The sequence below is a fragment of the Rhodamnia argentea genome, chromosome 2 (assembly GCF_020921035.1).
Source record: "Rhodamnia argentea isolate NSW1041297 chromosome 2, ASM2092103v1, whole genome shotgun sequence".
NCBI classification, from domain to species: domain Eukaryota; kingdom Viridiplantae; phylum Streptophyta; class Magnoliopsida; order Myrtales; family Myrtaceae; genus Rhodamnia; species Rhodamnia argentea.
The window spans coordinates 2640947-2663498 of record NC_063151.1 but is presented as its reverse complement, the minus strand read 5'-3'; the positions used below and the strand labels follow the sequence as shown (position 1 = coordinate 2663498).

Below are 22552 nucleotides of genomic sequence, written 5' to 3'. Positions count from 1 at the left end.
GTTTTGCTCCAAATTATACACTCATCATCGGATGCCAAAGAACATTGTATGATTGTGCAAAAATATATACCAAGAAAAATATAAAAATTTATTTCATAATTTAGGGTCCAGGTTCTAGGTAGTGGAACCTGGAACCTATCCGTTAGAACAGATTCCTCAATTTTTGGAACCTAGAACCTACCATGCATACTTTGGAACCTGGAACCGGAGCGGATCCTACGGGTTACGGTTCCGGGTTCTCGGTTCTACCCCGGAACCATGCTCACCCCTAACTTCTAAGCCCACCCATTTTCATGGGGAATTTATTGGATTAAACAATAGGAAGCCGTCGCACTGAATGCCAATTCTACCTTAATTTTTTTGTCTCATAAAACCCCTCCAACTTTCAGTCATGTCCCAATTCCACCCCAATTTTTTCTCTTATAACAAACTCCCAACTTTAAGTCTCGTCCCAATTTACCGTTCGGTCCCAATATTAATCTCAAATTTTTACAATTTCATAAACACCTATAAACTTTTACTTGATTCACAAATCTGCCCCCATTAATCCTCCGTGTAAAATTTCTCGTTGACAACCGGCAAATGAAAAACTCCCAAGCAAGAGCTATTCAAGTATCCCGAGCTCAAGTTCTCCAATTCGCGAGAGATGGAACATTTTCAAGCATGAGATCGAAAAACGAGTGCAAAATCAATAGGGGCAATTTTGATAGAGGGTTATTGCAACCAGATTTGGTACTCAAGTATGTAGAAAAATTAGAGTAAAATCAAAATTGTACATAAGATTGAAAATTTTTTATAAGATAAAAAAATTTAGGATAGAATTGAGATTGTATCTAAAGTTGGGGGATTTTTTATGGGAAACAAATTTAGAATAAAATTGAAACTGCATCTAAAATTAAAAAAAATTATGAGATAAAAAAATAAAATTAAGACAAGTGTCAAGGTTGAAAGCTTTTTTAAGGATATTACGCCTTTAAAAAGCTTAATAGAGTCGATGTCTTAAATCGATCTACCAGCTAAAATCCCAAAACAGTAGTCTAAAACTCTGGTTCAGATTCAGAAAACCAAGGCTAGGAACGGATTGACAAGATTATAGTCTGGTTTCCTATTCTTCGGATTGCGTGCCAATAGAGAGCGGGGGATGAAGACAAGTGTCGTGAACGCAACGCGGAGTTTTAATGCGAAGACCAGGAACAGGTTCAACCCCATCCATCCATCCATCCATCCATCGCAAGATGAATGAACTTTCACGATGGTTCTCGCTCGAGAAACGATCCGAAACCAAAGCCAAGGGGGTTATGGTTATGGGTAGCAGTTGCACGAGATGATAGAGGGAGAGGAGATGAGATTTGACGGGACGTGGGCATGGCGCAAGTTGCTTTCTGTATGGTATGGCCACACACTCACTGTGCCGTCCCCGTTTTCCAATCCCAAGGATGAGAAGGAGACAAATCAAAAGTACAGATGGATAGTTAGATTGATTGGTCTGCTGCATAGTCAGCCCAAGTTGGTGAACATAAGTGGGGTTTGGTTTGGTTGCTTGCTCCTCCTTTCAACCTTTCAACAAGTGTGTTGTGTTGAAGTGTGTGCGGGGGATAAAAGCAAAGCCATTACAACCCCCCCCCTTCTCTCTCTCTCTCCGAACTGCACCGAAAAAGGAGCTGGCAAGCACAGATGCAGACCAAACCCTAGCCCAAGTGGGAACGAAGGTGCAGACGAAGATGGTCTTATCTGTTAGAGGGCCACCAGGTAGAATTCTGAAAAACCCTCTTCCAAAGGAAAACTCCTAACCCTCCCCCTGAAATACATGAGCCCCTCAAACTTGGAAAAAGGCTACTTTTTGTTGCTGATGGCGATAGAAAAACAAGCTTGTCGGTCGCGCGAGAATCGCAGATTGCGAACCCTAAATGATGGGTCAAAATGCTTTGTGTGCTCAAGGGACTAACCTCAGGAAGTGTAAAAACAAAGACTATGTTGATCGGGGGCCGAGGTTAACTAGGTCGTTTCTTGAAATCCAAAAAGCTAAAGACAGAATACAGAAAAAATTACATTTAAGAGAGCAGCTAACAAGTAAGACGATGGACATCACCCGACGCCCGACAGCCTCCCCCCCCCAAACCAAAACCCCCCACCAAAGAAAAAACAACTCTCCACGTTATTACAACTAAGGTCAAATCCAATAAGCCCAAAAAAAAAAAAAAAAAAAAAAAGAAGGATTCACAGTGTTGCAAAATCAGAACCCTGAAACGGAAAATTCAGCTAAACTTAACAGAGGTCCTCCTCCCAACAAAGGAGAAGTAAAAAAAAAGAATCAGTAAGGCGGTGCTTGCCTCGGAGCTGGAGCCCATATCACATCAGAAGCCAAATGGCAATTGTACATCGACATTCCGGAATCCGCCGCCGCCGGCTGCGGAGGAGGGGGCGCGCTCTCGCAGCCTCCCGAAGCCGGCGGCGAGTGCCCGTCCCCACCCCTACCGGACAACGAGCTACTCCCGCCGCCACCACCGCCGTCGTCCTCTTCAGCGGGCAACCGGTGGAACGAAGGGTTGCTGAAGGTGGCCGCCACAACGAAGACGGGCCCGGCGGCCACGAGCGGCCCGGCCACGCAGCCGCCGAGCATCTGGCCCTGGGGGCCGGCGACGGAGATCTTGAACCCGTCGGGCACGAAGAAGGTCGAGGAGGCGGCCTGGGGGGCGACGAAGGTGGCGGAGATGGAGAGGATGTCGAAGCGGCCGTGGAAGGTGACGGTGGCACCGGGAGGGGAAGCGGAGGGGTGGCGGAGGGTGAAGTTGGCGACTGCGCCGGAGCCGGCGAGGACGCAGAGGCCGATGGCCTTGCGGCGGCAGAAGGACGAGATGGAGTGGACGACGTCGGAGCCCCCGGGGACCTCGAGTATGTAGGGGGACATGGTGGGCTCGGGGTCGCGGGTGATGACGATGGGGGGTTTGGGCCTGTTCTTGGAGCCCGGGGGGCGGCCGCGGGGGCGGCGGACGACCTCGATGGAGGCGCCGTCGGCGGCGAGGGGTCTGGGCTTGTTGGGCGTGGGGGCGGGGGAGGAGGTGGTGGTGGAGGAGGGGTCGTCGTCGAGTTGGAAGTGATGGGAGAAGGGGCGGGGATGGTGGTGGAGGTTGGAGAACATGGCGGATGAGTTGGGGGCGGTGGGGGAGTTGGTCTTCTTGGGGTGCAAGTATTCGCCTTTCATCTGATTCTGATTCTGATCCTGAGTCGTCGTCGTCGTCGCCTTCTTCTTCTAACTCTGCGGCGGCGGTGGTGGTGGTGGGAGGAGGAGAGAATTATAAAAAGAGTTTCAGAGGGAGAAAAGTAGATGAGAGACTGGAGGTGGATGAGCTTGCAAGTAAAGACTAATGGCGCCCCTGTTTGGGAACGGGGAGGAGGGGTTGGGTCCCACACACCTTACCAAAAACAGGCTTTTTTCCTTTTTCCTTTTTTTTTTTTCCTTCTTCTCCTCCTCCTCCACCGCCTTTTTTTTCTTTGCCTGGATGTAATGTTCGTTCAGCTTTTGCGACACGGGGGATGTTCCCATTTGCTCCAGTGTTGACCATCTTGTCACGCCTTCTCTCTCTCGAGATCTCGAGGAGGAGGTGGAGGATAAAAATGTAAATTAAAATGCTCCTGCTCGTGCTCACCTGGTTTGACCAACTGGACTTTTGGGCCGACATGCCTAATGGGACTCGACACACCCCTCCCATCCCGTTCATTTATGGAAACATCGAGGTAACGAAGGACAGGACGTGTCTTAACTTGTCTTTTCCTCCTTTTGAACCCACAAACAACGACGACAATGGACAGTCCCCCACTCCCCGCTCCATGTTCTTATCATACATTATCCTGTTTGGAACGTCCAGCCACAGGCAGAGATTAGAATACTAATTCCCCATGCTCTTCGTGGGTTCTATTTGAACCCGATGTCTGGCCAATGAATTATACATGCGCAGTTGGCCAAAGTCAGCTTGCGGAAAAAAAAAATAAACTTCCTGACTTAGTAAACCGATGTGCCTTAGTAAAAGAAATTTTTGGTGTCGATGAGGGTCAATCGGCCCTCGTCTGTGACTGACGAGGGCCTGCTGACGACCCTTTCCGGACTGTCAAAAAAATAAAAATAAATAAAATAGAGCTTGCTTATATTCGTAATAACCTTATTCCACCCATGCGGGGTCAAGTCCTTCAATTCCACTTTGATATTTGCTAGAGACCCACTGACTCTCGCTTGAACACGTCGGCATCGGCCATGCCCTATAGAACGGACGGTGATGATTGGACCGCCGTGTCATCGATTTTCGGTCGGAATTAGTCGGAATGACTATATTGGTAATTCGTTAAAATGTTTAAAACTAAATTGACAAATTTTTTCAAAAAGTTAAGAACTGAATTGGCACAATTCAAAAGTTTACGACTGAATTAGAAAAGGTTTAGAGCTGAATTGGTCGCCGTAGTTCACGACCGAACCGGAAAATATTTAGGACTGAATTGGTCGCCGTACGATAGGGTTATGACTTTTCGGACAATTTTCTCAAAAAATATGCGTGGTTCCATCCACAACAATTTGTGTAACAGTGTATACATAGTGAAGATACAATGTCTAATGTCAAAGATGCTTTATCATGTATGAGATAGAGGCGTAACAAATGCGCATAAGGAATGTCGATGACGAGGGACACTGACTTTCTTTTTGAATGGTTGTTCCCGTCTTGAGCGACGAAATAAGGATTTTATTATTAGTTAATGCTTTTGGGATAGGAAGCAAGGACATATCTTTAAAGAGAAGAAGACAACATGCTATGCAGGCAGAATTACGCTAAAAACTACTTCAGCATTTTCCAATTTGTAGCTTCTAATGCAAGGGTCCTAGGGCCCGACTTCTTCTCCTGGTGGTTCTACAAAACAACGTTGAGTGATGGCTCGTGACCCCATTTCCGCCGCATTGACGTTAAGAGAGATTTCAAGGTGCTTTCGGAGCATCACGGCGACGTCCATTAGGCTGCGCATTATCATCTCAACGGGAAAAAGGAACTATAGATTACTCGAAACGGAATTATTTGACAGGGGCGAATGGAAACGTCCGAGAGCACCTATAAAATTTTCCAGCGAAAGCAATGAGTCAGACGACGGTCGGCATACGGTGTCTCGACAAATGATGCGCTTGGAACACCCATTTCACTGTTTCTTTCGCGGAGTTTAGAGTGGTAAACCAGTGCATCGGTGAGATTTTCGAGCTAATCACTCACGTACGGATCCACACCTGTGTACGGACACATAAAGATGCCTCCATATGATCGTCCGTCCAATATGATGTCATTCTGGAAACCCAATGGAAGGAAATAAGAGAGTGCCAAATTCTCACATCACTCACGCTAATGTCCATTCGACAACGGGGACCTCAGGGTCAAGCTGCCTCTTCGAGCCCCAATTGAGTACGATTCTCTCTTCCTTTTTCTCTTTCACCGGGGTATAAAAACAGTAACGTTGGTAAAAAACTGGGAGAGAATCCGGCGATTCCCCGCCTTTTGTTTTGACGGAACACCCATGACAAGAAGAGCAGCCAACGAGACTAACCGAGCGAGGATTTGTGCGCACAAAAACAGGTGGCTTTTTCTGTGAACCAATCATCTCTGAGCAAGCAAGGACCGTGTGAAATCACGAGTTGTGAACTTGTGAGCATGAAGCAACTTCGCCGAAGATCTTCTGCTGTTTTCGCTGTGGTTCTTGTCGTGATCGCGAGTTGATTAGTGAGCATTCTTGCGTAGCACGCTTACCTCTCCACGATGAGGGCGAGGAATTGACTTTCGGGAGATGTTGAAGTGATGTGAAAGAAGAATGAATTTCCCATTTGTATAGGGCGACATGCAAATTATCTTTTGTTTACCACGATCGTCGTCAGCAACATAGCACGTCTAGCTAATAATCTTCCGATGTCTTAACTTTTGCACATCATTCTGGTTGGACGCGCTTGACAAAACCTGCGAGGGTCTCTTCATTGCAAAGTATTGATTGAGTTGGCCTCACATGCTCGGTCTTACATATCATAACAAGGTTATCTAAGCAAAAAGGCATAGTCTCTCACAGAACAACATTCACATACGTCGTTCACCTCAAGAGCATGAGTCATAAACGAAACCACAATATCTGCCATTTATTGGAAAGATAAATTATAGGAACAATAGAATATCAGATCGCACACCATCGTCGATCATAGCAAAGAAGAACAACAATAACAGCATAGACTATCAGAAACACTGGAAATAGCTAGTGCAGCATAGAAGCCTCTAATGGGTGGAGATGTAGCAGAACTACAATCCCCTAACAATAATAACCTCAAGCCAGACACTATAACCTGTACCCACATACTATAAGCATTACCAACTTAATAATAACAAGTGAGATGATGTCAAACTGAGGAGATTGCTTGATCAAGGACTGGATGAGTGGGGCGGGAAAAGGGAGGGGATGGTGGGTAAATCTTTTGGGAGCTCAGGGATGGTGGGCAGGGTGGGCTTTGGCAACTCAGGAACAACCGGTATTTCAGGCAGCTTAGGGACCTCAGGCTTTGGCAAGGTTGGGACTTCGGGTTTTGGCACGGGTGGTAACTCCGGCTTGGGCTTTGGCAACTCAGGAACAACCGGTATTTCAGGCAGCTTCGGGACCTCAGGCTTTGGCAAGGTTGGGACTTCGGGTTTTGGCACGGGTGGTAACTCCAGCTTAGGCAAAGTTGGGACTTCGGGCTTTGGCACGGGTGTTAACTCCGGCTTAGGCAAAGTTGGGACTTCGGGTTTTGGCACGGGTGGTAACTCCGGCTTAGGTAAAGTTGGGACTTCGGGTTTTGGCACGGGTGGTAACTCTGGCTTAGGCAAAGTTGGGATTGTGGGAAGAGGAGGTAGTTCAGGTTTGGGAAGCTCAGGAATAGGAGGTAGTTCAGGCTTGGGAAGCTCAGGAATCTTGGGCAAGCCTGCATCAAGAAGTTGACGGGAAGCAAGGACTCCATCACCAATTATGAAGGATAGAGTGAGAAGCAAGAGAGGAAACAGAGTGAATTTGTTGTAACAAGCCATCTCTGCTGCTTTTGACTTGACGCCTCTCGAAGATTGGAGTTGTGTTCCAGTTCAGTTTGCATGTCAAGCAGATACTTCAGGCTTTTTATACTGAAAAAAATGTGCGATGCGGCATCTAGGGACAAGAGTCTAGAGCAGGGTTGGTATGAAAAACTTTGTCTTGTTAGTTGAACTGTTTCATCCATCATGAGCACACCTCAAAGAGGCTTGATGCATGGGCACGCCATCTGTAGCTATGATCTTCAACAAAAGTCGATACAAGTGCAGCTGCTTATCTAAACTTTGCTGACAGAGGCACAAATCAATTCCCTTTCGTGCACGAAATGTCATTTTTTTTACTTGGCTTTTCCTCTCTCTTTTATCGATTCATTTCATGTTTCTCGGCCGACGAGATTCAACATCTACAACTAGCAACATAAGAAACACCTCAAGGATTCAGTTAAGCACGATTCCTTAAATCCATCCTTCTTCCATAAGGCTGATATTGACTGATGCCCACAAAAAGAAGCAAAAGTTCACTCTTCTGAGAAGATCAATCGTACTTTCAAATTAAAAAGAGAAACAACAGCGAGAGGATGATCAAAGGGATGGAATCACATACAGTGAAAGTGAAATAAATAAAAAACAAAAAACAAAAAAGGAAAGTTCCGGCAGAAAGAAGCTCTATAACCTCACATGCGAGCCACGTAGGAATTAGCTTGAGTGACGTATCTCACCCACCGATAAGGATTGTAACTACTGGACTTCTTTGCAATCTGCAAGTATTTCACCTACAAGAAAGGTCCGTCCACAACACAGTGAATCTCTTATGGCACTCCAAAAAGCAAGAAAGCAATGCAATAGCTCGGGATGGTGATGCCAATTGATAGGCAGATTTGGGTGGGAACAGTAACAGGAAATGGAATTCAGCCTCAGGTGTAGGGCCGTAGGCTAGCCAGGCCAAGCCCAGACACCACGCCTACCCTTTACATCGGTGATACTCAGGAATCCAATTGAGAAATTCCTAGAACCTAATTATAGCCAAGGACTTTTCAGGCCTGGCAAAGTAGCACTCAGCTAAGGCCTTCACCAAAGCCAAGATCTGACCTTCCATAAAGACCAACATAGGGCAACCCAATCCAATGGCCAAAGTAAATGACCAAGCCCAACTAGCCATGAGGCCCCCCGGCCCCATGCGCAGGTGCAGTATCCCTACACCAAGATTCAGGCAGCAATTCTTGACTTGATGATGTTCAACATACAGCACAATAAGCTGGCAACACTGAAGCACAATATATGCCATGAAATGTAATTGTTACACTTCCCAGTCCAACCATGTCACATTCACAAACTATATCTGTAATGCTCCATATACTATCGCACAATGGAGTTGTAACGGGTAGATTTTCAAACTTGAAAGTTGAACGTAAAATCTCCTTAACACTTGCCACACCCACCCATGTTAATATGTTATTACCTGAAGCCCTGAAGCATTATACATAGGAATGGTGAAAGTCATGCTAACTGGTCCAGATTCCTTCGTGATATTTCCTATGACGCAACGCAAACACATACACAAAAAGTAGTGATTATCTCCGAAAGAGGATATATCTATTGCAATTTAGAATCATTGTAGACAACTGACAAATCATACCATGGGATTCTTGAGAAAAAGTTAGCTTGGCACGCAGCGTGTTTTCTGAGCCACCAACAATCTGCCACATACAACAGACATAAGCACATTAAAATGAATTCTGAGTGATAGAAATTATGTGGTTAAGTTGAATGAATTAGATCCCTTAAAGACACTGGCAAGAAGGCACCTTTTTTAAACTCCATTCAAGTTTCTTGCTCACTTCCCTAAAATCTGCAATTTGCCCAACTGCTCCAGGTTCCAGCTCAAAAGTAGCTCTGTAAACACAAGCAAATTTATTCAACGAACATTTGATGTTGAATACGCCTTCTATAGGCTGCTGACACCCCCTCCACCCCCCAAAATTAAAAAGGTAAAAAAATATGCCGTTATAATCCGCACAACTCTGTAAGATCATAATGATGAAACTTCCCTATTTCACTGTACATCACCATGCATAACACTAAGAGGTGGATACACTTAGTTGGACAACAGGACCTGCCAAGTAACTCACTTATAAAAAGTGGAGAATACCTTGATGGTGATAAAGGATCTGACTAAGAGCTGATAGTGCATCCAACAGATGATTAACAGGTTTATACAATTCCTCTTACTTCCAACTTCTCAGTAAATTTCATGGTCAGACTCCTTGGAATGGTCTTACTCAAGATCATGCTCATAGAATGATAAACTTTATAACATTGTACTATGATACAGCAGAATATTTCGAGGATGCTAGTAACTGATTGAGCTCACATAGGCATTTCTTTCTAGAAATCTATCTATCTTCCAAAAGATTTCTATGTAATAGCAACACACTGCCAATATTGAATCATGAGGTACCAAACCGAGGAAGCAACTTTTTCTGAACACTTTTTGACAAAAAAATAACAGTGTTCAGAGGGAATACCTGGTAGTATATTTCGGAAGAGGCATCTGTACAACAATTGTATTTGCGGTAATACTCGAAGAGAACTCAGCACGTACTTTAATAATTACTTCAGCCTATATGATTAAGCATAATTAGTAAAACTGTTGCTTTACTGAAACAAACAGATGCAGAATCGGGTCCACAGCCACACAAATAGTTTGGCAGCACTTTCATAGCTGATATTAATGCACTCACCTTGAGATTTCCCGCTTCTTCAATCAATGCATTTACGCGAAATGGAGGCCTGAATTCCTGGGTCATACGGTAGTTCATGACAGGAAATTCGCCATCTGGAGGCACCTTAAACAGGGAGGAGGACAAACATTAAGTTGGTTAAACATTTTACAATAAAAAATTGTAAAAAAACTATGATAATATTAAATGTGAACCTCCTTGTTAAAATTGGTATATTGTGAAAATTTAGGGTATTTCCAGCTAAGAAATAGTCAGAGAGCGACTATCGCAACATATAGATTAAGTGAAAACCTAAAAGTAAATGTCAATGTAGACACGCCCTAAACTGATCCCCTTATGTTAAAGCAGATCAAGTAATCCTAATGCACCATACCAGAGTTAGAGTCCGATCCATGTCGAAGCTGTCAAGGCGCACAGATTCATGAAAATTACAATCGTCTAGTATCACCGCTCCAGAACCTGATGAATTTCTGTAATCTGTGACAGTTATAAATAAATGACATAAGTAAGGTTGGGATTGCTTGCTTAGATCAATTGGCGACAGTAGCATCCAGAATTGCGATAGCAATTTCTTTAAGAGATTTTTCAATGTTCAGAGCCTGAAAAAGGAAGTTACAAGCCATGCAAACAGACATTTCTATGACCAAGAAGGTTGCACTCATGTCAAATTAGTCATGTATATTACATCCAAATAGAATCAGAGCGTAATAAGTTTGAGGGAAACCCTGGGAACTACCATATAATGATCTCCCGCCTCTTCCAATACTCATTTCCTCATTCAAAGCCACTCGAATCTCTGGATTGCCAGATAGATAACTCTTCATTTGAATGGTTCCATCGATCTCAGAAGTCAGTATATATCCCTGCCAAAATTCAAGCATTGTGCAGAAAGTCAAGTACATCTTATGGTTGATGGCAGATCAGCATGTTTAAAATATTAGAAGCTTCATTTGTTTCAATTGACGTGCCACTACCCTGCATGTTGGTAGTACATAGATCAAAGTGCATTGACAAATAGCACAGATTTGATGGGGGATTCGGTTCAGCTGATAAGACAAATAGGACAGAAATGGACGAGTTGCCAATGCAATAAATGATCATAAGTTGAACAATAAATGACCAGAAATCATCTAGCCTAAATAACTGATGAGTAGTGCAACTAGACAAAACTATTGAGGTTCATGGAGCATGGTCAGAAGTGCCATGAAGTAGGGAGAATCATCATTCACTTTGAACAATTAGCAGAACTATGTTGAGCGACTATCAATAAGACAAAAGGGTGTCTCACCTAGATGTGAAAAGACAAAATATCTAGGATTCTTTTCATTTTCTTTTCTTGACTAATAAAAGAACATTTTTGAATTACTGTGGATATGACTCAGAGAGGGTACAACAGTTGAGATGAGTATCTCCTTGGAGAACAAGATCAAGTGGAACATTATGACTGAAAATAAGGCCAATCTGGAATATAAACTATCCTAAGTCCCGTTTCAAGATGATTTTTCTCCTTTCAAATAGTTCAATGCTTGTCTTGAAGAGTTTGAGGACCCCCAAGCATTCAAAAAAGACCACTTAGATGAAGATAACAGGAAAATTCCCAGTGGAAAAGATACGCACACTAGAGCTGAAAGTGACGCTGATCTTTTCGATAATATCCACGAAAATCTCCTCCCTCTTCCTTCCAGCAGGCTCATTTGCAATAACCGATTTTGTCACAGCCGTCCCAGGCATCCTTTTAGATCCTTGCTGCAAAATGGTTTTTTAAATGCAAATTCGCCAACTACATGACAGTTAAGTTTCACTCTTCTTTGTAACCAAATAACAAAACCATTAGAAACACGATACCATAAATATGGCAGCTGGACCAAGAGGAGGCAGACGAGCAGTGTCCACAGCAATTGGCTCGTTAAATATATAGGATTTCAGTACTTCAGTCGATGTTGTTTGTACATAACCAAAGTCCTAGGATAAACAGCAGTCCGAAATCATATTCAAGTAAATAGTCCTATCTTGCAATCAATGAATAATAGATATGCTTCAGTTTACTCAAATATTAAAAAAAAATAAAGCTAATTAGTAGTAATCTGCTGTAAAATAGAGATCAATTGGCCCAATAACTACAGAGCCCTAAAGCCTGCATGTAAGATATGGTTCTCAAAGTACCTTCTAGCTTGTCATTAGAAAGATCTTTAAGCTTAAAAAACTTAGCCTAAATGAATGACAGCAATGATGATATTAAAAGGTAACTGTTCCTCTAGTAGTGCACCTAAGTTATGTCCATTACGCCATCAACAGAAGACAGGCACAGAAAAAGGGTTTCTTGACATGTGATAGAGACAAAAGACCGAACAAGAGGAAAAGAATAACGGGAACTTACAATGACCTCATCAAGCAACTCATAAACAAGCACAAAGTTTTTCCGCAGCGAATCCTCACTAAGGACACCGAGGTAATCCTTGATGACACGTGCGATCCTCTGAAGAAGCTCCAAGACAAGAGAAGGAGACACATTGACTCTCGTGGTTGCGACAAACAATAAGCCAGCCACCTTCACGTGAAAGTAGTTCACACCATCCACATTCTGCACCGAAAAAATCCCGAGGTCAAATGATAGTACGTGTGACCAAACTCAGGGTTTTTCCTGCAATGCTCTATGCATAAAACATGCCACCTCGCGAAGCAAATGAACGAAACATGTGTAAACGTAACAACAGCATCAGCAAGAACTTCCCGATAAGAGAAAACAGAAACCAGATAATCCACGGATCCCTAACATGACAGAAAGTGCTAACACTCTTCTCCCAACACATAAACTCGGTAAAACTATTACTAGAGCGACTCGAATTCACCGGCAAAGAGATGAGAATACCTACAAAGACAGGTGGCGCTTGCGCCTCTTCTTGCCCATCCTCTCTCCAGAACTTCACTTTACGGAAGAACGTCTCAGTGCTCCCTTTTTGCACTTCTCCGCGATCTAAATCAATCAAATAGTTCTTCACGTCACACAATTCGCAAACAAAAATCCAAAAAATAAAAATAAATCTGAAAATGCACCTCCATCTATTTCGCTAAATCCACGAGATTCAAATCAAATTTTGCACAGATGAAGAAAACCAATCAACATCAGAACAGCTATTAGCTTGTGCGAGACATTCAGAATCACAATTGGAGAACCCGTGAACTCTTTCTCTATGTGCAACATTACTGAATTCACACGCTGGGTCACTGAATTGAGAAGACTGAAGAAGAAGAAAGGTCAAACGAACTAGTAGATTCAGAGCTAGATCCGTGGCCGAGACGAGAGTACTCACAGTCGCGAAAGACTATATTATCGCCTCGCTGCGAGAGCACGAAGAACTGGGAGATCATGATCGATGATCTTCGTCTTCGCGAGTGCACGAGCTTCGTTCGTTCCTTCGAATTCCTTCAGTTCAACCTTTCCTTTTGATTTGTATTCGTTCTCGTCGCCCACCGTGTCTTTCTTTCTGGTTGTCATTTCATTTTGGTCCCTAAATTAGGCTTAAGTTCACTTTTTTACCCCTAGGAATGTTTTTTTTTTCCATCAAACCCGAAAAATGATGCATAGCTTGAAATTACTGCTTTCTTGAATTGCTTCTGCTTTAAGAAAAATGTGATTGCCAAATTACCATCAATAACATTAGTCTGTAACTTTAACATGAAGTATACCAAAACCAAAATTATTTTGTCACTCGTGTTATGCCCGAGGAAAGGACCTGATTTGCTAGCAACGGAACACATATTGGCCTAAATGTGAGATCGTCCTCGGGAATTTGCCAAGATAGTACAGTTCGGACAAACTTCCCCTCAGCAAAATTGAAAATTTTGGAGATCTCAAGACATCGCAAACAATGCGTTACTCTCTTTTAACACCTCTTCCAATTGCATCGTAATCCCTTCATTTTTAGGAAGTATGTCACAAAATATTGAAGGATTAATCTGAATATTGAGCTAGAAATTGAGATTGCGAAGATTGGTGCTTTGAGTTCCTTAAACAACTTCACCTTACAATTTACAGGTACACAGATCGGCTCATCGGCTTCCATCAGTTACTACATCATCGATTTTCGTCGCATTTTATTGTATCAAGACAATCTGTAGAAAGTTCAATCATCTGGGCAGCCACATTCCAATTATACCACATAGTACATCCCAATTTCCAGGACACATTAGAGAAGATCTCTCAGCACCAGAACCTGTGATCTTTCGTCGAGTATCTCTTCCCTCCAACGGCGCCGCTTCCTTCGATATCGAGACTCCATTTCTCAAATGTGCAGTCGACAAAATCATAGTACCCTCCGCCGAGGGAAAGTAGTCCTTCCTTGACTCTTTCGTTTATCCATGGATATGTAAGCAAGTTGTTCAGGGACTGAGTGACGGATTCCTGCAACATCAGTGGGTTCATTTATGAAGCATTGGTCGAAAAGCGTTAGTCTGCTGATAGACTTCATCGCAGCCGGCAACTCGTATCTTCACGAAAGAAACCTGGCCAACAAAAACTCGTTTGACATCCAAAAGTATCAATTTGAGTTCACCTTTTCACAATGTGTGCATTGCTGGTCAAAGTTCAGGTGCGGTGCGGTCGCTTCTATTCGTTGCTTGGCGGCTTTTCCATTGATGACCCATCTCTCTACATAATTTCTGGTGATGTGCATCATATATGAGTATGGATTATTATGCATCAAAGCTAGGATTCAAAGGAGATTATCATGAGCCTTTACTTTAACTTCTGCAGAAAAGGAAGCTAGCAGTACCTTGGATTCGAATCCTGCATGCCCATAAGGGCTTCAATTCCAGCACATTGACTATGGCCTATGACTAATATATTCTCCACCTGAAACAAAATTGACAGATTTTTTTTTTAAGTGTAAATCCATTGAAAGAATCGCATGCGATAGGTATATGAGAGCATGGGAACACATGATAGGTGAATGATCAAGTCAAGTAACTGTCAAATTGTTGGAGGAAGTTTTCACGTCGATGAATCTGCTCAAATGGAGACATCACCTCGAAGACACGAGCTCCGCAACCGACAAAAGAGCATGAGTATAGTATTCTAGAGGTAGGCTTACTTCAAGAGTCTTCACTGCGAATTCAAGAGCAGCGCCAGTTTCCGATGGTCCAAACTGCAGAAACATGAAATTACTTTCCTAAGAGATGAAGAAAAAGGAAAGCACTTTCTTAAGAGCAAAATGCACGAGTAATGAGAGCAAACCTCGATTGCCGGAACAAGATTTGCGACATTACGCACCATGAAGGCCTCTCCTGGTTGGAGTCCAAGTACATTAGTCGGGCACACCCGAGAGTCTACACAAGCAATCACCATGAGCTGTCCCAAGCACAATTTTAGTCTCAGTGAGACTGCAAAGTTGATTTACAACAAAATCAAGCAGCGTTGGCTTTGGATTCTGAAAGAGGCATAAGAGAAGGTCCAATCTTGTCATGCACCAGAAAAATGAACACTCTTAGTTGCTTTTATTCACCTTTGGCGACTGAGCTCTAGCAAGATTCTGAAAATGCGCCGCCTCCTTCCTGTTCAAGACAATGAGTTACCGAACAAACACAAAGTAAAAGACTCCTCGAGAGGACAAAACACGAAAAGGCCATTGGCGCGAATTAACTGCCGCGTACAAGAATTTGTTGTTCTTGAACTCTAGAAATCTCTGTCTGATCTCATCGAACATGTCTGACCCACCATCAGCCTTTGCTTTTGCCACATCCTTTCCAGTAAATCTTGTGTATTGGTGAGTAATTCTCGGCGAACCCATTTCCTCCGGCAGGGGTACCTCTTTTCTCCTATACAGATACATCATGAATTTCAGCATTCCATGAAAATTTGCAGTTTCTCAGATTTTAGCAGAGGAGAGATATATTAACTAATCCACGTCGATACGAGCTTGATTGCTACGACTTAAGACATATGAGATTGTTAACCGTACTCTATTGTAAAGGCTCCAACTATATGCAACCTTCCATGTGGAAAATAAGGCTTTTGAGTCGGATTGCAATGACCAATCTGCAAAACACAAACGAGGACAAACCCTTGGAACAGCAAGAGAACATTATGTGGCTGATCATCACGCAAACAGGTCGTTGGCTAACAAAGCGATTAAATGGTGTATCACGGGGTCACGGCGACTTGCATTTTGTCCTGGGCTATACACGTATGAAGTGGTTGGAAACTGCATCCCCAAACACGCGGCACTGAGGTATGAAAGCGAAAGTCAGAGAGAAGAAGGGCCGCTCTACCCTATCTCCTCTGAAGACCAGAATTCAGAAAAACGAGATCAAGCTCAATCGGCACCGAATAGTAGTTTTTGGCTCTTACTTCAATAATTCAACTGTAATTGTTCAAAACACTGCAGAAATTTTCTTCTCATGGTAAGAACTACAGAATAGACACAACATAATCTACTCAAAACATGTGAAAAGGCAACCAACAGAAAAGAAAAAGCTTGCATTGCGGCTAACTAGATTGCCATAGACCTGAACATTAAAACTTAAAACCGGCTCGAGTGCGCGATCAGCAACAACCAACTCAAATAAGAGGAGCAAGTAAACATGAACTAACTCACTCTTTCGAAGGAGCCAAAGCAGTGATTTGGTAGTCCGCAAAACTCTCCGACATGACCTGCATAATCAGTCGCGGATCAATCCCAAGTCGACCTTCAGTAAGGCAGAAGAGACCAAAAGCTCAAGATGGAAGATGCAAGAAAACACAGAGGGAGAAGCCCCGCTTCACTGACATCGATCCATTTCGGGGTCAAGCTAGTGAAGCAGCAACGGTTATTGTTAAGATTAACCCAACGGACTCTGTAACCTGAACAAAACCGTTCGTTTAATTAATGGGTCCAGAACTTTTTCACGATTAAGCAAGAAGATCAGTATGTTCAAATCAGAGAGGGAGGAGGACTCACGAGTGCACCATGCCATCATTGCTGGGTATGAACTGAATGAACTTTTTTCTAGTTCTGTCGTTGCTCAGTCTTCGTGAGGGAAAAGAAGTTGGAGAAGGAATGTGGATTTGATCACATGGCGAGCTTATCCAATGAGCGGACATGGATGACTATCCAAGTTTATTGGAGATGATCATGGCCATTGCTTTTGTCCCTTTCCACTCTCGCGGGCGTCTTTGCCGCAATCCCATAAACTCTTTTAGAGGCCTTTTTAGTTATGAATAATATTATTTTGTAAGAAAGAAAGTAGAGAAATAAACGAAAAGTATTTTCATCATTCACGAAAGTATTTAGACATAAATTGTTATAGATCCGAAACAAAGAAAAATCATTAACTAATTATTTCAATCAGTATAAGCGATCGTTTTTAGAGAAAACTATTTTCAAAATATTCATTTTTCGTGAAATAAATTGAGTTTAAGTATATCCTAAGGGATCGAAATCCGTAGGCTTGATGAGTGAAGTATGCATCTATGGTTACAATATGCATGCCTTAATTATTATTTACTATTTACCCAAGAAGAATTAGGTAGGTGGATGGTGGACCCGAAATCTTATGATTTACGAAAAAAAAGTTACAATTGAGTTTCAAATATTTGGATCAACTTGAATTTTTGGATCCGAGCAAGACCAAGCAACGCCTTAGGTTGGATTGTTAAATTCTAATTCGAGATCGAGTCGGTTCGGGTTTTCAGGTCTAAGATGCTCCGCCCCAAACTGGCCAAGCACAGCCCGAAATATGTTTTAGAAAATAGAAAGCATATCTAAAATTAGAAAACTAAAATAAAATTAAAAGGTTAGTCATTTATTATCTATAAAACCTAGCTATAAAAAAGTAACCACCAATAAAAGTCTTGTTATGTAAAATTCAAGATGTACGAATTTCGTTTATTTGAATGAAATTTATGAAGTTTAAGGAAATTTATGATAGTTATTTGATAATTGCACGTATGGTTTTGCAATCCGACAACAAAGAATATGTTCGCAAAGAATTACAAGCTACAGACCGAAGCAGCTCAGACGGAACCGAGTAATTTAGGTCGGGGCCTTCTTCCTTTTTCCAAACTAGGCCAACAAACTAGGCCCAGAAAAGTCAAGTCCCTTCTGCTCTGATCAGGCCGAAAAATCCCTCTAGGCTTGGCCCGTTTGCACCCCTACCGATGACCATCCTGCCGCTACCAGCAGCGATCGCAGCTGGTGGTCACGGTGTGGTAGTGCCACCGTTCACCGCCTGAGCGAGGGTCGATCGACCCTTCGGTGGTGTTCGCGAGGGCCGGTTGACCCTCGCTCATCGACGATTAGCAGTGGGACACTGGGACCACAACTAACCAAGGGTGTGCTTGCCTCGCTTGCTCACCGCGAGGGCTGATCACCGTCATGTGTGCCCGAGCGAGGGTTGTCAATCCTCGCTCGCAAAGACGAGATAGCAGCTTCACCGCTTTAGCCCACCTCCTGCTTTGCTTCTCTTTTGGTGCCGCTTGTCTTTTAAAGCACTAGCCATTGTATGTAGTAGCCATTTGAAAAGATGCTTATTTTGTATTCAACAGGCAACTTCTCTTCACTATCGGGAATTTCAAAGTTCCATATCAAATGGAAAATATCCTACCGAGTGATTCATAAATAAGAGACATATCTAAAATGGTGACCATACTATGGGATTACTTGGAGTACATACATTTGAAATTTAACTGACGAGAAATCGGTAACGTTGTTACTTATTATATATTGGCGGATAACACCCTAAGCGGATGTGTGCTTTTCTGGATGGACTAGACACGTACCTGATCCATAAGGGTGGGGAGCAATTAGAGGGCGAGAGGGCACAAATAAGGTGCGGCTCTTAGCAAGTTTCTAAGGCAATGAATAAGGGTAGGAATGATTGGACCGCATATCAAATATGGGGAGAGTTGTTGCGTTGTCCGCGTCAACAATAATGAGAACATCAATTCATTGAGTAAGGGTGTTTGTAAAATCTCAAAATCTCACCTCAAATAGAAAAGGTCCTTTTATTCGGTCATAAGTGAACATTTCTATGTACCGATCACCATCTTGTATGGGTACTTCGAGTTCTCTTTAGAGATTAGCTTCAAGTGAAACATGCCGATGGCACCTTTTGCACTGTGCAAGTTTATGGCATCAAATTGAATTATTGTGATTAGGGATGACCAGTTCTCAATCCGATCCGGTCCTAACTAAGAACCAAGAATCGAACCGAAGATACCGATTCTCAATTTCTGGTCCGGACTAGACTAACGGGTCCGGACTAACCGGTCCCGTCTGTTGCCGAGCCCTAAACAATCACAACTAGGGGTAGAAGTGAGCAAGATGGACCGATCGAATTGAGAATTGCTCGGACTGGATCGAACTGTTCGGTTTGACCTAGTTCCCGAGATGCCTATCCGATTTTCGTGAACCGGACTGCCTAGGCTAATTATTATTATTATTATTATTATGTAAACATCATAATCTAAAATCTCACACATTACTCCTCTTTCGATCTTTCCTTGCTCGCCTCATGACGCTCACATCTCCTTTTTCCTCTCCTCTCTCCTCTGATTGGCAAACCTTAATAGCCTCTCGCTCGACGCTCCACCTTTTTCCCTGTCGTCTCTCAGCTCTCACACCTCGCTCTTTCCCTCTCGCTCGAAGCTTTCCTCTCGCCTCTCAGCTTCATCGAGCGAAGACGCTCAGTCCGCACAAACAGAGCCCGCCACTCGCGCCTTCGCTTCAGAGTTCCCTCTCTCACCCCTTCGCTCAGTTCACTCGCTCGTACTCTTTAGTTCGCTCATGCGAAAGACCAGCCGCACACCACTTGCTCGACAAAGGTAATCTCTTGTCTGGCTGCTTTGCGCGGTCAGCCGCACACCCATTCACAAAGCTTCTGTCTTCTCTGTTTTTCTGAGGTTCAGAAGCATGTGTGGTTGAATGAAGTTGCTAAATCTTGGCTCTTGTTGATTTTGTTGATTCGGTTGGTAAGTCTTGCACTTAGGTGTCCTAGTTTTGTTTTGTGAAGATGTGAACTCTGAACTCGACCGGTTCCACTGGACCATGAACCTTTTACAAAACTTCCAATCCAATGGAAATCGCAAGAGAACAGAGTGACATCAAAGAAGCGATTAATGCAGCAACTTTTCCCGCTCGTAGATCAGACAAGGAAGGCTACCACTGAAGAAACCATCTACTGGAAGACAAGTTGAATATCTAGTTGCCTGCCATATCAATCGTATGACGTCAAAAAGCCTCTGCTTCTGGAGCACTTGTCTTGACGCATCACTGAACAATGACGAATCCAAAGAACGTGCGGAGTGCGCAGGTTGGACGTAGGTCTTGTCGGCAACACATTTTAAGGGCAAAGTATCAGCGGAAAATTCAAAAGCTTCGAGAAATCCATAGAGCGTACATCTTATCTTCTTCTTTCCCCGTCTATCTATTGCAAGGAACACAAAGGGCATCCGAACCGGTACTCCTGCATTTGTGCCCATCGCCAAGGTTCTTCCCTTAAACCAAGCTTTGATTTTTCCCTGCGTCCAATCCCTTCAGGGCAACTCCAGCAAAACCACGCTGCCAAAGCGCCTGCACTTGCAAATTGCCAATGTGACGGAATTAACTCATAGCATCCGGCTTGCTGCGCGCGCCTCTATCGAAGAGAGAGAGAGAGATTCGGAGAACACGGGGCAGAGGCATAAGAAATGAAGATTACGTTGGGGAAGTGATCAACCAGAGGTTGCAGGAGTGGAGCATGGCTCTTAAGCTCTCAAAAATAACCAAGCTATCAACCTCGCTAAAGCAGAAAACAGTACAGTAACCAAGTCCTACCTACGACTGGCAAGTCTGCAAACGACATAGCAATCAGCGAACTTCAAAACCCAAGATGATTGTGATTGTACACGAGAGGATTTAACCAAAATGACCAAAGAGGTCGTACTTACTTCTCAAGAACATCGATCAAGTTCTTAAGCTACAATGTTTACATTATCCGACAGCAGTGCAGGATAGTGTACATAAACATGCCTAAATATTCTACAAACAAGAAGAGAAGACAACTAGCAAACAACAACAACAACAATTTAACCTGCTTGATGTTTCTCTCGACGCCATTACCTCAATCTATGCTCAGAACATCTGATCAAACGCTCCTCGGAAGCATTGCAATTTCCTCGCAAAAAGAAAAAAAAACCATCTTTTGAAACTGATGATCTCTTACTGTACTCCGAGATTCAACCGGCCATCGGAAGCATTGCAAAATTACTCTGCTTATACTTCAGCGGGATACCCACATTTGCCGCACTCCGCATTACAACGGGTTCTTCCGCGGCCTCCCCCTCTTCTTCTTCGGCGCCGGAGCGGCAGCTGGCTGCTGCTGCGGAGCCACCCCGGCATTCTTATCTGCCGACTGCTGCGGGAACCAATTAGGCAGCCCGCCCTCAATGGGTCCGACCTTATCTCCGCCCTCGAACTTCCCGACCGTGAACCCTAAAGGGAACACCGCCCAGCAGCAGTGGTACGCCTCCTTCCCAGGCACGACAGGTGGTGGCGCCCCGATCGCCACCGCGTGGAACGCCCTGTCACAGCTCTGGCACCTCAAGCAACACTCCTCGTACACGGCAGGGTACTCGTACACCACGTAGCAGTACGGGCATGCGGTCCAGAAGCTCGTCGTCCTCGCCGCAGCTCCCGCCGGTTTCTCGCTCCCCTTGCCATGCCCGCTTCCGCTGCCACCCACCGGCTCCTGCTGGCCGAAGCTCCTGTTCAGCTGGCCGCTCCTCCGCACGGGCAATTTCGCCCCCGCTGCAGCGGCCGCTGCTGCCGACAAATCGACCTTGGAGAACAAATTGAACTCCTTGTCGTAGAGGGATTTCTTACCGGGATCGGAGAGGACGGCCCAGGCGCCGGCGACGAAGCGGAAGGCCTGATCGGCGTAGGGGTACTTGTTCTTGTCCGGGTGGAGGAGGAGGGCGAGGCGGCGGTACTGGCGCTTGATGAGATCGTGCTCGTCGGATCTGGGACCGATTTGGAGGATGGCGTACCAGTCGTGGTGGTTGTTGACGCGCTTCTCGGTGGCGAGGAGGACCTCGACGATGGCCAAGATCTGGTCGGACCCCTCGAGGAGGGGCTCGGTCTCCTGGGCCAGGACGGCGAAGTCCTTCGACCCGCTGAGATCGCGAGATAGGAGGAGCTTCTCGGCGACACCCAGGAGGCGCTCGGCCTCTGTCCTGTTGGGGTTCTGCATATTTTCTCGGGAAAATGACAGAAATGAAAAAGATTGACGAAGTCGTCGAGTTAAAAAGATTTTCGCAACAGTTGATTCCCGTGTGTTTTTGACTTGAGACTTCAGACGACAACGGAATGTCCTGAATGTAATCGTGGGTAACGTCGAGTGGACGGAATTGGGTCTGGTGGTTTCCCTCAATCTCGCGCGTTTTGGGGGGCGCTATGCATTGAGTGGAATGGGTAATCTCGTCATTTCAAGTCTAACTTAGCACAGCGGCATCACGCGGGGAGGGTTGGATTTTCTGCTGCTTACTTCAGATTACAATGCCTTCCAAAATTGTCAAACTCCAAAAGTTATCGGAATTGGAACTGAGTGGTGACTGGTGAGTGACAAATATATGAAATATTTTCTTCTGGCCCAATATTTGATCGATGGTTATCAGTTATAGGTATTGCCCACATGAAAACTTAACCAAAATTAAATGTGAATGATGCCCAATCTTGTAAGCTGTAACTACACCAATGTGACATAAATTCTTTCTCGGTCTGTAAGCCGTAACCA

General features: G+C 44.1%; 4 protein-coding genes across 7 annotated transcripts; all 4 read right to left on the bottom strand.

Moving 5' to 3' along the window:
* Positions 1-2134: 2134 nt before the first annotated feature.
* LOC115749840 (AT-hook motif nuclear-localized protein 28) lies at positions 2135-3316 on the bottom strand. The gene has a single exon (XM_030686830.2). It carries the CDS (start codon positions 3200-3202, stop codon positions 2312-2314), a length of 891 nt encoding a protein of 296 aa, XP_030542690.1. The 5' UTR covers positions 3203-3316; the 3' UTR covers positions 2135-2311.
* Positions 3317-7501: 4185 nt separating this feature from the next.
* Positions 7502-13284, bottom strand: LOC115749836 (AP-4 complex subunit mu). Its single transcript, XM_030686818.2, has 13 exons — positions 13117-13284; positions 12679-12779; positions 12183-12386; positions 11651-11767; positions 11423-11551; positions 10542-10668; positions 10179-10282; positions 9806-9910; positions 9590-9684; positions 8870-8957; positions 8701-8761; positions 8524-8597; positions 7502-7837 (listed from the first exon to the last, which is right to left on the bottom strand). The coding sequence occupies exons 1-13, from the start codon at positions 13172-13174 to the stop codon at positions 7739-7741; spliced, it is 1362 nt and encodes a 453-aa protein (XP_030542678.1). The 5' UTR covers positions 13175-13284; the 3' UTR covers positions 7502-7738.
* A 497-nt stretch (positions 13285-13781) lies between these two features.
* Positions 13782-16904, bottom strand: LOC115749837 (beta carbonic anhydrase 5, chloroplastic). 4 transcript variants are annotated; one of them, XM_030686819.2, is made up of 10 exons: positions 16741-16904; positions 16561-16643; positions 16399-16454; positions 15455-15619; positions 15307-15355; positions 15039-15152; positions 14896-14949; positions 14578-14657; positions 14359-14464; positions 13782-14207 (listed from the first exon to the last, which is right to left on the bottom strand). In XM_030686819.2, exons 1-10 carry the CDS (start codon positions 16757-16759, stop codon positions 14007-14009), a joined length of 927 nt encoding a protein of 308 aa, XP_030542679.1. In that variant the 5' UTR covers positions 16760-16904; the 3' UTR covers positions 13782-14006. The 4 variants fall into 4 exon arrangements, with proteins under 4 accessions (XP_030542679.1, XP_048131176.1, XP_030542680.1 ...); XM_048275219.1 differs by having other exon boundaries at positions 15075-15152; XM_030686820.2 differs by having other exon boundaries at positions 16570-16643.
* A 3715-nt stretch (positions 16905-20619) lies between these two features.
* LOC115749881 (chaperone protein DnaJ-like) lies at positions 20620-22119 on the bottom strand. Its single transcript, XM_030686892.2, has one exon. It carries the CDS (start codon positions 22007-22009, stop codon positions 21074-21076), a length of 936 nt encoding a protein of 311 aa, XP_030542752.1. The 5' UTR covers positions 22010-22119; the 3' UTR covers positions 20620-21073.
* Between the last annotated feature and the right edge of the window lie 433 nt (positions 22120-22552).